This window comes from Giraffa tippelskirchi, chromosome 14 (assembly GCF_054371585.1).
Source record: "Giraffa tippelskirchi isolate mGirTip1 chromosome 14, T2T-mGirTip1v1.2.pri, whole genome shotgun sequence".
NCBI lineage: Eukaryota > Metazoa > Chordata > Mammalia > Artiodactyla > Giraffidae > Giraffa > Giraffa tippelskirchi.
In genome coordinates this window covers 36,539,696-36,555,391 of record NC_137288.1, presented here as the reverse complement: position 1 = coordinate 36,555,391, position 15,696 = coordinate 36,539,696, and the positions used below count along the sequence as shown (strand labels likewise).

The 15,696-nt window shown below is 38.0% G+C and overlaps 1 protein-coding gene across 27 annotated transcripts in view; it reads left to right on the top strand.

Moving 5' to 3' along the window:
- ASXL3 (ASXL transcriptional regulator 3) overlaps positions 1-15,696 on the top strand; it is a 186,652-nt gene that overhangs the window by 101,552 nt on the left and 69,404 nt on the right. For all 27 annotated transcript variants that reach the window (XM_081562548.1, XM_081562540.1, XM_081562569.1 and 24 more), the window contains 2 exons: positions 1,527-1,644; positions 2,599-2,718. In XM_081562548.1, the coding sequence (XP_081418674.1) occupies positions 1,527-1,644; positions 2,599-2,718 (238 nt within the window). The remainder of the gene's footprint in view (positions 1-1,526; positions 1,645-2,598; positions 2,719-15,696) is intronic.

Genomic DNA, 15,696 nt, shown 5'->3' with positions numbered 1-15,696 from the left:
TTATGTTAGATTGTAGGTTAATGTTTATAAAGTGCTTGCAGTTCTTACACAGAGATAGAGAAATGTATGCAATTATGTACACACCTTAATGAAAGAGTAAATGTTGTAAATATTTTATATAGCACATGAACTCTCATGAGGAGGATGGCATCTTTATCATATTTGTATCTCCTGTCCCCCACGCCCCTCCCCCCCCCACCCCAAGTGCCTGGTACTTTATAAACTCATTAAATGTAAGAACTGAAGAGAAAATGTCTCCTATTATTGTTAGCAACAGTATCATTTATAAGAGATTTCCTAAGCTATTCACTTCCCCATCTGGTTTTAACTCTCATCTGAATATGCTTTCTCTCATTTAAGTGACATTTAGTTTTACACACCTGTAATTATTTGATTGCTAAATTTTATGGTCAACAAGTTGGACATTCAGGTATAACACTTTGCACATAAAATAGTGTTGTTTCTGTCAGCAGGGGGATGTAGAGTCAATACAGCTTTTCAGGAGACATTGACAATTATTGGTCAAAGAACATTAATCAAGTAACTGAGATGTTATAAAATTGGTAGAAATTACACAGAAATTACACAGAAACCAGGACTAGAAAGGTTGGAGACTGTCTGTGGTCAGCCTTTTACCCTTTTGAGGAGTTTTAGCATTCCTGGAACTGTGAATTTAATGTCTCTTCAATTGTGTATGCTTAAGCCCCTTTTTATTACGGGTAATTTTCTCCGTAAAACGATCAGCTAGATAAGCTGTATTTCAAAACTTTTCAATGTCTTTTTATTACATTATCATCACCATGGCCAATTCATTTATGAAACACAAAACACTCCCATTTGGAGCAATTTATTCTCATATCAGTCTTCCCCCCCACCCCCACCCGCCCTGGATTTGCCAGAACGCCGTCATGTTCGTGTTCTGAAGGTTAATGCCCAAAGTCAAGCAGACAGGAGCCAAGTGCTGCAAGGTTTCCAAGATTAGGACTGATTCCCTTCGCAGAAATAAATGATTCCTGCCATGTTCAGTGATTTTGTGCAGCACTCCCCACGGCTGAGTGAATGCATCCATACTGTAGTCCTTACCTGCTGTACATACTGATGACACTCGGTGTTAACTTGATTGAGCAGCCCACTGAAGAGGACGCACCTGCAAGAGAAGTGCAGACACATATATTTTTATCCTGGTTGTGAAACATTTATTTTACATTTCTTTTCTTTGGGAGTCATGGTTTCCATGGGCTCTCAAGCCACTGCTCGGGTACCACAAAGCTCCACATACTGTTTGGTTTTCAGAATTCTCCCGAAAATGGTCTCAGGTTTCTACCCTCTGCCAAAGCCCGATTTTATGCTTTTGAAGCAAAAATGACAGGAAGGTGACGCTGAAGAGTCTTGACAAATGAGTGACTCTGTGGAATTTAAGTCTGAGAGGTTCTATCTAATGATAGACAAGTGGATCATTTAATTCAGTTATGAGAAATCATTTTGACTATATGTTTCTGTTCTATTTTATTATTATGCTTTTGTAGGCTTTGAGACAGCAGCAGAAGAGAAGAAATGGAGTCTCAATGATGGTAAACAAGACTGTCCCTCGTGTGGTTCTGACACCATTAAAGGTGTCTGATGAGCAGTCGGATTCGCCTTCAGGTAAAGAGCTAAAATATTCTATGCTTGGCCAGTTACTCCCCGGAGGAGAGTTCCTCACTGAGAGAGAGATGTCATGAATTTTCTCTGAAACTGAATACTATTCCACTTGAGGTTTCATTTAATTTTTTTTTTTTTTTATGCCTTTAACTCTTTCCGTAATTCAAACCTAACAGGGCATTTTGCTCTTAAAAAAGAAGGAAAAGCATGTCTTGCTCATCATCACAGGACTTCATTTGCTAATGTTAGTAGACGTAAGGAAATGTGTAGTACTGCTAGCTAGGTTTCTTTTGCTTTGGCTTTTGTTTGAATGCTGAACTTGAATGCTGGACCACATGCTGATGTGTAATGCCATCAAAAGCCGTTCTTCTGTGAGTGTGAATTTGTTTTGCCATCCTCTGCTGCAAAATCTAGGAATCGTTTATTAGTTTTTGTGTTCTGGCAGCATTCTTCTCACCTCAGTGCAGCCCTGACCTTTTCTTCTAATTTACCTTCTGTCACTTTTTCAGCTATGTACCATTCTATTTATTATAGATTGATGTTTGTGTTTTCTCATCCTGCTTCAACGTAAAGTTATTCATAAAGGCATGATCTCTCCCTCTCTTCATCCTTCATCTTTCTGTCTTGGCCTTGCATCGTCTCCAAGAGGCATAGTATTGTTGAAGTGTATTCATATATTTTCACAAAAGATCTGAGTGTTTCTTTTAAAAGCTATCAGATCAGTGAATGTGTTTTTGACTCCACTATTAGGCCATCTGTTCTTGCTTTTTGTTCTGTTTGATTGATTTATTGGACTTTTCTCTTTATATCCAGTAGAGGAATCAGATTGTGGCCAAAGGCAGTGTATTAACTCTTAGAAAAGGAGATTATATCTATGGTTGGTAAAACAATTTGAGATTTTTCTTTTCAAGGACAGCAAGAGGAAGATAATGACATAATAACTATTTCCTCTTTTAGGATCTGAATCTAAAAATGGTGAAGCAGACAGTTCAGATAAAGAAATGAAACATGGGCAAAAATCTCCCACTGGAAAACAAACAAGTCAGCACTTAAAGCGATTAAAAAAGTCTGGTTTAGGTGAGTGTTCAATTGACTATAACATTTCTCATTGTAGAGATTTAAATCTTGTCGAATGAAATAATAGGAACTTTCTTTTAATAGTTAAACAAGGAAAATTTTAAACCTTCCCAATTTATCTAAACCGAAAAAGGTGCTAAATAAGGCAACATATTACAATGGAATGATTTTAAGCATGTTGCTAAAATTGTGAATGATATCATTGGACGGAGCAGAGGCTAAAGATAAGGGATTTAAAACGGTATACACATTCAAGTAATTATCTGCCAAGTCATGATTCAATCTAATGTGCAGTGTTTTGTTCCTGCTACTGGGTTTCACTTTATTGGAATACACTGTACTGGGGTGGGGGGGGGGGATGCAACTTTTTATAAATTGTTCATTGAGCTAAAGAGTGCACTGTCGCTGGGGTGCACAGCAGTGAAACTACTCTGCCTCGCTTTTCATCTTATGCTGCTTGAAATATTCAGTAGTGCTTGTCTGAAAAACAGTGTACAATTGCTGAGAAGTGTGGGAGACACACGTATTGGGTCCTGTAAGTCAGTCCCATGTTTTCTTCTGAAGACTTCCGTCCTGATAACTTTTCATCAGGAAATCAACAGCAGCATTAGGGGGAAAAGGAATATGAAAACTAGAAAAGAGGAAAATAAACATATCCTAGGCTGAACATTAAAATTCTAGACCAAACCTGCCTTGCTGAATGTCTGGACCTAATGGCTTCATTTCTCTCTCTCAGTTATTTTATCTCTGAGTAAGGGTAATGATCATTGTAACATTTTGTAAAACAGTTGGTAGAAAGTACAAATTTATTGACCTGAACTTTATTACTGATTCTGCCACTTACTTTCTTGGCAACTTAGGGTAATTCTTATTTGCAGAGTTTATCTGTTTGTAAAATTCAAGCAAGATTGCAACCCATGTATTTATTGATTGAGTAAAGGTTTATTGATTGCCGACTGTATACCAAGATTTTGTTAAATTCTTGGAACATATTTTCAGTAAAGTCTTTATAATAGGGTATAAATAGCCTTGTATCAGAGATCTTTGGGAAAACTATTTTTGCTTAAATTCTTTAAATATAGCATAATTATCTTTTTCATTGTTTCCAAGGCTAAATCATTTTATAGTTATTGTCTGGCCCCAAATGTGTAAGTTAGTGTATAACCATACCTACATATATATTGACATTTCCCCCCTAATCTTTGAGTTTTCTAAAGTAAGTATTTTAAGTAGCTTCTGAAGTTGAAAAGTATAATGGGAGAGTGATATGTAAAGAATATACTAAAAAAGAAACAAACCCCCCAAAACATTATGTTATGATACCTTAAGTAGTTAAAAAGTCAGTGATCGTCTGTTAAATCTGTGCTACCAACCTCAGGAAAGTCAACACTTTATCATGAGTTTAAGAAAATTCAAGGCACGGGGACCTCTTCATTTCTTTACTTAGCTGCCTTCAGGGCTGGGAGGTCAGCAAGGCTTGTACTCTTTTCAGGATCCTGTCAGATGTTCAGGTCTTCAGTCAGGATCTCTTGTTTTAATTGTCATAACCTAGGAACCCTGCATGCCACTAAACATCTTACACATTAACAAAAAACAGGAAAGGTATTTTGGCTCATTTGCTAGCAAATTTAAAAGGCAATAAAGGAGACCACCATGTTCTTTTTAACCTGCTTTTTGTTAGACTATAAAGTACTAGAAATAATGAAGCTACTTTAAGAAAGGAATGGAAGAGCAAAATCTTACCCACTCCCTGTATTTAATGCAGTGGTCTAGGTACTGTGGGGCTTAGTGGTAGAGAATTCGCCTGCCAGTGCAGGAGACCTGGGTTCGATCCCTGGGTGGAGAAGATCCTCTGGAGAAGGAAATGGCAACCCACTCCAGTATCCTTGCCTGGAAAATCCCATGGACAGAGGAGCCTGGCAGGCTACATTCCATGGAGCCGCAGAAGAGTTGGACATGACTTAGTGACTGAACAACTAGATGCTTTGCCATGTTATCTCATTTGCTTCAATTATGTACAGTAGAATGATTTTTATTTTGCACCTGAATAAACTGAGGGCCAGAGGGTGAAGGAGGTTGTCCATAAATGACATGGCTAAAGATATAAGCCAGAGGCTGGCTTGCTCCCAGAATCTAAACTGTTATCTGGGGATATGTTCTGAGTGTCTAGTCTGCCTAGACCTGTGGGCATCAATGAAGAGCAGCATCGCATCCATGACGTGATGAGCCTGCCGTGGGCGTTAAAATGCAGGGACACTAGTTACACATCCAAGGAGAGCTAGCAGCTAACCAAGATCTGCTGGCCGATCCTGTAAAATCAGACAGAGGAAGAAGGTAGGATTTAAAATAAGTCAATTAATGTAAAAATCTGTCAAAAGTTACCTGAAGTTGATTACTAGGAAGGAACTCTGACTGACTGACTAACCCAGCAACCGTACGGTGGCTTCTTTTGTGCAAATGAAGTCTATAGTACTGATTAAGCCTCCAGTGTATGCCCAGCACTATAAAATGATAAGTGAAAATGTGTCAAAGGAAAGTAAAACGGCCTTAAATGTAACCATCTCCAGATAGTATCCCATGTCTCTTTTAGAAAGTGAAGTTTCTGATATTCTGTGACCTTAGGGATCTTACAGAGTAAAAGATTCTGTGTGCTATGTGACATTTTTAGAATCAGGATGGTTTTATTACTTCATATATATGTACATTTTGCTCCCTACTCTTTGCCATGAAGTTGTTACTTCCTTAGAAACAGTGACTTTCCCATCTATCTTTGTAGTACTTTTCGCACCCATTATATCTCTCATTTAGTAGGTGTTGAATACGTTTTCAGTGAGTTATTTATAAGTAACAGGATGGCAAGTATATTTGTCTTGATGAGTGAGGCATCCTGCAGTTTTCTGCATAGTAGGGTAGTTACTTCTGTGTAATTGAATAAGAATGACCCTGTGCTTCTTGGGGAAGGTCTTTTTTTGTTGAGCCGACACAGAGTGAACGCAAAACCAGATGAGCCCGCCCAGCACTCCTTAGCCAGGGAGAGTCATCTGCTTCTCCTACCAGTTAGACATCTAATTCACACAGGTTTAGAAATGTAGCTTTAACCTTTGTTGTCCTCTCTATGGAGAGATAACTATATAAGTCCTAGCCTTTTGAAATCATGCTGAATGAAAATAAATGCTGTAAGTCTAGTCTAACTTCAGCTGCTAATTCTGAAATTAAATCCAGTCAAAATTAGACTTCAGACTGTTAAGTCTAGAGTTTGATCCTCATTGTCAGATTATCCTAATAGGACATAAAATACTCCTAGTTGTCCCTGAATGCTTCCTTTTGGTCTTTGGCAATTACTTAATTTGTCCACTAGCGGAATATTCACCCTGTCCAAGGTCATAGGTTTCAGCAGGATCTTGGAATCTAAATGTATGTAGCCCAGGACACAACGAATCCCAGTGTTTCCCCAAGGACCCTGCAGTAAATGACAGACCAGAGTACAACCCTCCTCAGGTTCCTTCACAGTTAGGAGCACACAGTAAAGTGCTGGTGGTGGTGGTGGTGGTGGTAATAGCAGCAGTAGTGATAGGATTATAGTCGTAGTAATAATAAAGCTTCAGTATCCCTCAGCTGTTCCAGTTCTGATAGTGATCTTGAAATTCTTATGAGAAATATTGATACATCACTCAGCTTGGGAACCCACTACTTTTGGCATAGTTTTTTGTTTTGTTTTTTTCTGTTTTATCTTATTTGTTCTTGGCCAGGGTTTTGTATAAAAATTATAAGGCTATTTCTCTGAGTAGCTCTCTGGCTGAGTAGACATGGTAACGTGGGTTACTCTGAGTAGTGCAGTTGAAAAAGAAAATGGATCTAAAGAATATTTCTCTGATGACATTATATTAAAAAACAACCAAAACCTTGTTGGTCCCTTTCCCATTTCTGAATCCTGCATGGTAGAAAATACTAATCTGACATGCATGAAAACAAACTAACTATCTACAAGGGTCCTTTTATTATCTCAGGGCTTGAAAATTAGTATAGTATTAGACCACCAAATAACTAGGTAGAAAAATCACATCAGTGAGATGTAAGGTAGGTTCTGACTGAAAGTGGAGTTTGAAGTATATGGGTTTTTTTTTTGCCTATTCAGTTGTTTTAATGTCCTTTATGATTATCTTGGTGGTGGTTTAGTCACTAAGTCATGTTCGACTCTTGTGACCCCATGGACTGTAGCCCTCCAGGCTCCTCTGTCCATGGGATTTCCCAGGTAATAATACTGGAGAGGGTTTCCATTTCCTTCTCCAGGGCATCTTCCAGACCCACAGATTGAAGTTGCAGGCAGATTTTTTACTGACAAAGCCACCAAGGAAGCCCATATCCTTATCTTAGCAAAGGATAAAACTCATATAAAACCTCACCTATGGAGTTTTCTGAGAGATAGATTACGAAATTTACAAAAAATTATTAATGGTAATCTTTCTTACCACTTTTTTGGTATTAATTTCTTGTATATTTCCATAACTAAAATGTAAGTTCCTTGAATTAGAGGTCATTGACCTATACCATTTATAATTATGTTTCTTCCTACCTAGTCACACAGTAGGAGTTTAAAAAGTGCTTGCTAAACAAATTCAAGCTTCTAATGGATGTCTCTGAGGGGATTTTAATAAATGTCCTCGCTGAGCCCAACTTCTGGGATTCATTCCAGTATATTTTATTTGGTTTAATCTTTTTGTAGTGAAGAATTAAAACTTAGCGGGTTTCATAAAATGTTACATAATTTTAAAATAAATGCAGGAAAGTAAAAAAATTGAATAGTAACCCGAAATCCTGTCATCAACAATAACTTTCCCTGTTGTTTTCTAAATACTGTTTGACATCTCCTAATGTGTAGCCATAGTCAGAGATCATTGTAGAAAAACCAAATTATACCATTTTAATTAAAAATACTAAATCTAATTAAGTTTGGCCTGAATAATAAAAAAGAATGGAAATAAAAAAACAAAAACAAAATCGCTAAACATTGCCACAAGATGTATTCATATCTGAAAGTTCTCTCCAAAGCTGTTAAAATGTGACAAACTGAAATAGAAGTGATAATATTTTTAACTACTCAAACTTTGGATAATATATTTTGAAGGAGGGGGAGATAATCACACTTACAATTCCTCTTACCTCCATGTTTTTGTTATGTTATGTTTTAAATGGGCTTCCCTGATAGCTCAACTGGTAAAGAATCTGCCTGCAATGTGGGAGACCTGGGTTCAGTCCCTCAGTTGGGAAGATCCCCGGGAGAAGGCAACGACTACCCACTCCAGTATTCTGACCTGGAGAATTCCATGGACTATATAGTCCATAGGGTTGCAAAGAGTCCATCAAGATTATTAACATTTAAAAATCTATTTTTTTTTTTTACCATAATCCCTGTTTGTCACTAACCTCATGGTACTATACTGTAATCGAGTCAATGCTCCCTGATAGAATTTTTACAGTCTCTTCATTTTGTGAAGGGTACTCGGATTTAGGTTGTAGATGGCTAGATTTTGCCCTCTGATAATTTTTTTTTCTTTAGACTTCCCTTCTCAAAAGCCTACTTTTCTTCACTGAGCTCTTTCAGAATCTATTCCTCTGTAATTTTTTTTGAGACAATGAAGAACTCTTTGATTTTGAACTCTTTCTGTATTTCTTTGGGCAGTTCTTGTAACATAAGATTTTGATCTGCCTCTTTGATGTGCTCCTTCCCTCTGCTTGAGTATATCTCCTGTGCACATTTTATGCACTAATCCTGTGGGCTTTCCCTTCTGGAAAATAGGAGGTTTTAAGCCAACAAGAGCTCCAGAGTCTGCCGCCTTTACTCAGATTGGTGCTCTTCAAACTCCCTTTGGTTACAATAATAATTTCCCTGACCCTGACAGAATGTGGTCCACTGGAGAAGGGCATGGCAAACTACTTCAGTATTCTTGCCTTGAGAACCCCATGAACAGTATGAAAAGGCAAAAAGATAGGACACTGAAAGATGAACTCCCCAGGTCAGTAGGTGCCCAATATGCTAATGGAGATCAGAGGAGAAATAACTCCAGAAAGAATGATGGGATGGAGCCAAAGCAAAAACGATACCGAGCTGTGGAGGTGACTGGTGATAGACGCAAAGTCCAATGCTGTAAAGAGCAATATTGCATAGGAACCTGGAATGTTAGGTCCATGAATCAAGGCAAATTGGAAGTGGTCAAACAGGACATGGCAAGAGTGAATGTCGACATTCTAGGAATCAGCGAACTAAGATGGACTGGAATGGGTGAATTTAACTCAGATGACCATTATATCTACTACTGTGGTCAAGAATCCCTTAGAAGAAATGGAGTAGCCATCATGGTCAACAAAAGAGTCCAAAAGGCAGTACTTGGATGCAATCTCAAAAACGATACAATGATCTCTGTTCGTTTTCAAGGCAAACCATTCAATATCACAGTAATCCAAGTCTATGTGCCGACCAGTAATGCCGAAGAAGCTGAAGTTGAACGGTTCTATGAAGACCTACAAGACCTTCTAGAACTAACACCCAAAAAAGATGTCCTTTTCATTATAGGGGACTGGATGCAAAAGTAGGAAGTCAAGAAACACCTGGCGTAACAGGCAAGTTTGGCCTTGGAGTACAGAATGAAGCAGGGCAAAGGCTAATAGAGTTTTGCCACAAGAACGCACTGGTCATAGCAAACACCCTATTCCAACAACACAAGAGAAGACTCTACACGTGGACATCACCAGATGGTCAACACTGAAATCAGATTGATTATATTCTTTGCAGCCAAAGATGGAGAAGCTCTATACAGTCAGCAAAAACAAGACCGGGAGCAGACTGTGGCTCAGATCATGAACTGCTTATTGCCAAATTCAGACTTAAATTGAAGAAAGTAGGGAAAACCACTAGACCATTCAGGTATGACCTAGATCAAATCCCTTATGAGTATACAGTAGAAGTGACAAATAGATTTAAGGGACTAGACCTGATAGACAGAGTGCCTGATGAACTATGGACAGAGGTTTGTGACATTGTACAGGAGACAGGGATCAAGAAAATCCCCATGGAAAAGAAATGCAAAAAAGCAAAATGGCTGTCTGAGGAGGCCTTACAGATAGCTGGGAAGAGAAGAGAAGCGAAAAGCAAAGGAGAAAAGGAAAGATAATCCCATCTGAATGCAGAGTTCCAAAGAATAGCAAGGAGAGATCAGAAAGCCTTCCTCAGCGATCAGTGCAAAGAAATAGAGGAAAACAACAGATTGGGAAAGACTAGAGATCTTTTCAAGAAAATTAGAGATACCAAAGGAACATTTCATGCAAAGATAGGCTTGATAAAGGACAGAAATGGTATGGACCTAACAGACGCAGAAGATATTAAGAAGAGGTGGCAAGAATACACAGAAGAACTGTACAAAAAAGATCTTCACAACCCAGATAATCACGATGGTGTGATCACTCACCTAGAGCCAGACATCCTGGAATGTGAAGTCAAGTGGGCCTTAGAAAGCATCACTACGAACAAAGCTAGTGGAGGTGATGGAATTCCAGTTGAGCTATTTCAAATCCTCAAAGATGATGCTGTGAAAGTGCTGCACTCGATATGCCAGCAAGTTTGGAAAACTCAGCAGTGAACACAGGACTGGAAAAGGTCAGTTTTCGTTCCAATCCCAAAGAAAGGCAATGCCAAAAAATGCTCAAACTACCACACAATTGCACTCATCTCACATGCTAGTAAAGTAATGCTCAAAATTCTCCAAGCCAGGCTTCAGCAATACATGAACCGTGAACTTCTAGATGTTCAAGCTGATTTTAGAAAAGGCAGAGGAACCAGAGATTAAATTGTCAATATCGGCTGGATCATTGAAAAAGCAAGAGAGTTCCAGAAAAACATCTATTTCTGCTTTATTGACTATGCCAAAGCCTCTGACTGTGTGGATCACAATAAACTGTGGAAAATTCTGAAAGAGATGGGAATACCAGACCATCTGACCTATCTCTTGAGAAACCTGTATGCAGGTCAGGAAGCAACAGTTAGAACTGGACATGGAACAACAGACTGGTTCCAAATAGGAAAAGGAGTACGTCAAGGCTGTATATTGTCACCCTGCTTATTTAACTTCTATGCAGAGTACATCATGAGAAATGCTGGGCTGGAAGAAACACAAGCTGGAATCAAGATTGCCGGGAGAAATATCAATAACCTCAGATATGCGGATGACACCACCCTTATGGCAGAAAGTGAAGAAGAACTAAAGAGCCTCTTGATGAAAGTCAAAGAGGAGAGTGAAATAGTTGGCTTAAAGCTCAACATTCAGAAAACTAAGATCATGGCATCTGGTCCTATCACTTCATGGGAAATAAATGGGGAAACAGTGGAAACAGTGTCAGACTTTATTTTTTTGGGCTCCAAAATCACTGCTGATGGTGACTGCAGCCATGAAATTAAAAGACGCTTACTCTTTGGAAGGAAGGTTATGGCCAACCTAGATAGCATATTTAAAAGCAGAGGCATTACTTTGCCAACAAAAGTCCGTCTAGTCAAGGCTATGGTTTTTCCAGTGGTCATGTATGGATGTGCGAGTTGGACGGTAAAGAAAGCTGTGCACTGCAGAATTGATGCTTTTGAACTGTGGTGTTGGAGAAGACTCTTGAGAGTCCCTTGCACTGCAAGGAGATCCAATCAATCCATCCTAAAAGAGATCAGTCCTGGGTGTTCTTTGGAAGGAGTGATGTTGAAGCTGAAACTCCAATCCTTTGGCCACCTGATGTGAAGAGTTGACTCATTCGAAAAAACGCTGATGCTGGGTAGGATTGGGGGCAGGAGGAGAAGGGGACGACAGAGGATGAGATGGTTGGATGGCATCACCAACTCGATGGACATGGGTTTGGGTAGAGTCCGGGAGTTGGTGATGGGCTGAGAGGCCTGGCGTGCTGCAATTCATGGGGTGGCAAAGAGTCAGACACGACTGAGCGACTGAACTGAACTGACCCTGATCAGATGCTTTCCCATGACTTTATCTACTCCTAGTGTTGTCTTCTGTAGCATAGACACTTAGTGTGGCAATTTGGCAATTGTCCCTTTTCTTCTCTGCTTCTCTGGACTTCAACTACTTTATACTCTCTAGTGTACAGGAATTAGTCACTAAGATAACTGCATATTTTCTTCCTCTGATTAGTGTAGGGAGATGAGGTACCAGCTTTGATAAGATAGAAAGAAGAAAATTGCTCAGTCGTGTCCAACTCTTTGCGACCCCATGGACTGTAACTTACCAGGTTCCTCTGTCCATGGGATTTTCCAGGCAAGAGTACTAGAGTGGGTTGCCATTTCCTTCTCCAGAGGATCTTCCCAACAGAAGGATCAAACCTGGGTCTCCTGCATTGTAGGCAGACGCTTTACCATCTGAGCCACCAGGGAAGTTTAAAAAAGCTGTCCTTTTCATTATCTTTAAGATAAGACAGGTATAAGATAAGATCGGATATAATGAGCTTGTTCTTAAGCCAATTAAGAGTAAGTATGTTAGGATAATTAAAATGGGATTAAACATCCTGTGTGGCAACAAATTTAGCAATAAGTTCATCTACTCTGTCTTTGTTCCGAAATTATAAAGCATAGTTTTGCTTAGATGGACATCTTTGAAATAGATTTTGTTTTTGATTTTGTCATAAAAGCCTATGTACCTCTCTGAATCTTTCTTTTTTCCCCTATGATACTCTTAAATGTTTTGAACCATGCCAGATAGTAACCAACAGCATAAGTTTGACTTCTCACATTGTCCATAACATGTTTCTAAAGTTTTACAATTTTCCCATTTCCCCAGTACTCCCTCCCAAAGTCACCCTTGATAAATGACCCCAACTTCCTCTCATGGAGAGTATTTCAACCATTGATTAGAATTAAGCAGATTCCTTTTCTATATTTTCAACATTTCTGTCTCTTAAGTTTTGCCTTTGCCTCCCCTGCTGAGAAAAAATAACTTCTTCCTAATTCCTTTTTCCTTGTAGTCTATTTTATTTTCCTGTGAAACACTTTAAATATGTAGAAGAATAAAGATGCTAATCAAACATACATCTGTATCACTTTGTCTTCACTCCTAACAAATGTCAGGAGTGTTTTGGGAATCCTTTAGTTTTTTTTTTTTAAACTGATAAAATTGTTGTACATTTTTGCGTTTATAAGTGAGATTGGCCACAAATTCTCTTTCTCATATTATCCTTGTATGTCCTTATTTTGAAATAAAAGTTATATTAACTTCATAAAGTAAATTTAAGAGCTGTCTTTCTTTACCTATTCTCTGGAATATATATATAAGATAAGTGGTGGGAGAGTTGCTTGATGTATTGGTAAAATTAGTCTTCAGAGCTGTTTGTAATATGTGATGTGTGTACACTTTGAGTAGGACGGTTTTCTATTTATTTTACAAGAATTTACACAAATTTATTGAGGTTTGCTATTTTTAATGTAATTTGAAAATTTGTGAACTTGAAGTGTTTTAGTTTATCTGTCTTCAAATGTTTTGACCAAAATCATAGTCATAGGCTTTTTACACCTATATCAGGTGGCACAGTGCTAAATAATCTGCTTGCCAGTGCAGGAGATGCAAGAGATGCAGGTTCAATCCCTGGGTCAAGATGATTCCCTTAGAAAGGAAATGGCAACCCACTCCAGCATTCTTGCCTGGAAAATTCCATGGACAGAGGAGCCTGGCAGCAATCGACACGACTGAGCATATGCACACACATGCTTTTTTAAATCTAATTTTCATTATAATTATATTTGCCTTTGAATCTATACTATACCTCAAATTATGTGCCTATCCTTTATTCCTATTAATGTTTATTTAAAGCCATCTCTCATTAGAGGCGTACCTATTTTATTAATGGAAAAATCCCTTTTCTGTTCCTGATGGCCATAATTGTTCTCTTCTATTTATGAATATCCATTCTGCTTCTTGACAATCTTTCTTCTTCAGTTTTTATTCTATAGTTCATTCATTAACTTCTTGATTTGCACACTCAACTCTTGAATTTTCAGTATTTTTTCTACTCTTAAATATGCACAATTTATCTTTAAAACCAATTTATCTGCTTTTTGTAAATTTTGGCATGTCACTTAGAATCTAAATATTTTGTAATTTACATTACAAAATATTTTAACTTATGAATTACTTAGAAATTTGCTCCCAAGTTTCCAAACATATAATGGGTGTGGGAAGATCAGAGAGTTGCTACATTTCTGTTATTGATATCTAAGTTTACTTCTTTGTGGATAGAGAGATGACATTTTCTATTATTCTTCAGTATTGTTGAGACTCACTGGTCTGTTTTGGATATACTTTTTTTAACTGTTCCTTGAGTGCTGACTGAAAAAAATGCCTTATCTCAGTTCAGTGCTGTATGTTAAATTCATTGGTTTAAGATTGATTATAGAGTTTTTAAAGTCCTCTGTATTCTTAAGACAAGTTTTTTACCTGTTATCTCAGTCCCTCAGTCATGTCCAACTCTTTGTGACCCCATGGACTATAGCCCAGCATGCTGCTCTGTCCATGGGATTTCCCAGGAAAGAATACTGGAGTGGGTAGCCATTCTCTTCTCCAGGAGATTTTCCTGATCCAGGGATTGAACCCAGGTCTCCTGTATTGCAGGCAGGTTCTTCACCATCTAATGTCTGATAAAATATGTTCAGATATCCCACTAGCATTATAGAGTACCAATTTCTCTTTTTAATTCTCTCAATTTTAAATTTTGAATATTATGCAGTTTAAATGGATGCAGGCTGAAGGTCATTGTATTTTCCCAGTGAATTATTCATTTTATACCTGAGGAATTACTTTCTTACCCCCAAAAGGTCTTTTTTCAAAGCTTTGTTTATCTGATGTTAATATTATAGTATTGCTTTTCTTGTTGTGTTGAATGTCTGCCTGCTGTTTTGAGTTTTTCTCCTCTTTTTCTTCTATCCATGTGATCTTTATTTTAAGTATATCTCTTGTAAGGCAGCATATAATTGGATTGTGTTATTTTTAAAAACTAATATGAAAATCCACTTGTATATTTTTTTATTGTGTTGGGAACTTAATTAAAATTTTTTTTTCTCCTTTTGTCACTTCGTGTGACTGAGTTTTCTTTCCAGAAATTTATTTGGAAGTTCTAAGTCTTTCATTTTTCCCAATGGCCCCTATAGACTCTACCTGTAGAGTTTTAACAAAGTTAAAAACTAGATAGTATCTCTTTTGTTCCCAAACAGTGCAAGAGTTATATAGCATTCTCATTTCAGTCACACTGTATCATCTCTCATGCAATTGTGTACTGTTTTCTTTTTCTTTTTTCCATTTTAATTCATGTTAGTTTTATTTTCCACTGTTAGTATTTATTTGGAGTTACTCATGTCTATTCATCTTCTGGTTTTTTATTACTTCTGCAACCAACCCATTCCTTATTTGAGTTCATTTCTTTGTTTGTTAAAAGCATGCACTAGTGATTTTTCAGCATGATTCTCTAAGGGATTATTGTTTAGTTGCTAAGTTTTGTCTGACTCTTTGTAACTCCATGGATTTCAGTACTCCAGGCTTCTGTGTCCTTCACTATCTCCCAAGTTTGCTCAAACTCATGTTCATTGAGAGAGTGATGCCATCCAGCCTTCTCATCCTCTGTTGCTGCTTTCTCCTCTTGCGCTCAGTCTTTCCCAGCATCATGGTCTTTTTCCAGTGAGTTGGCTCTGCATCAGGTGGCCAAACTATTGGAGCTTCAGCTTCAGCATCAATCCTTCCAATGAATATTCAGGGTTGATTTCATTTAGGATTGACTGGTTTGATCTTCTTGCAGTCCAAAGGACTCTCAAGAATCTTCTCCTGCACCACAATTTGAAAGCATCAATTCTTCAGCACTCAGCCTTCTTTATGGTCCAGCTCTCACATCTGTACAGGACTACAGAAAAGCCATAACTTTGACTATATGGACCTTTGTCAGCAAAGTGATGTT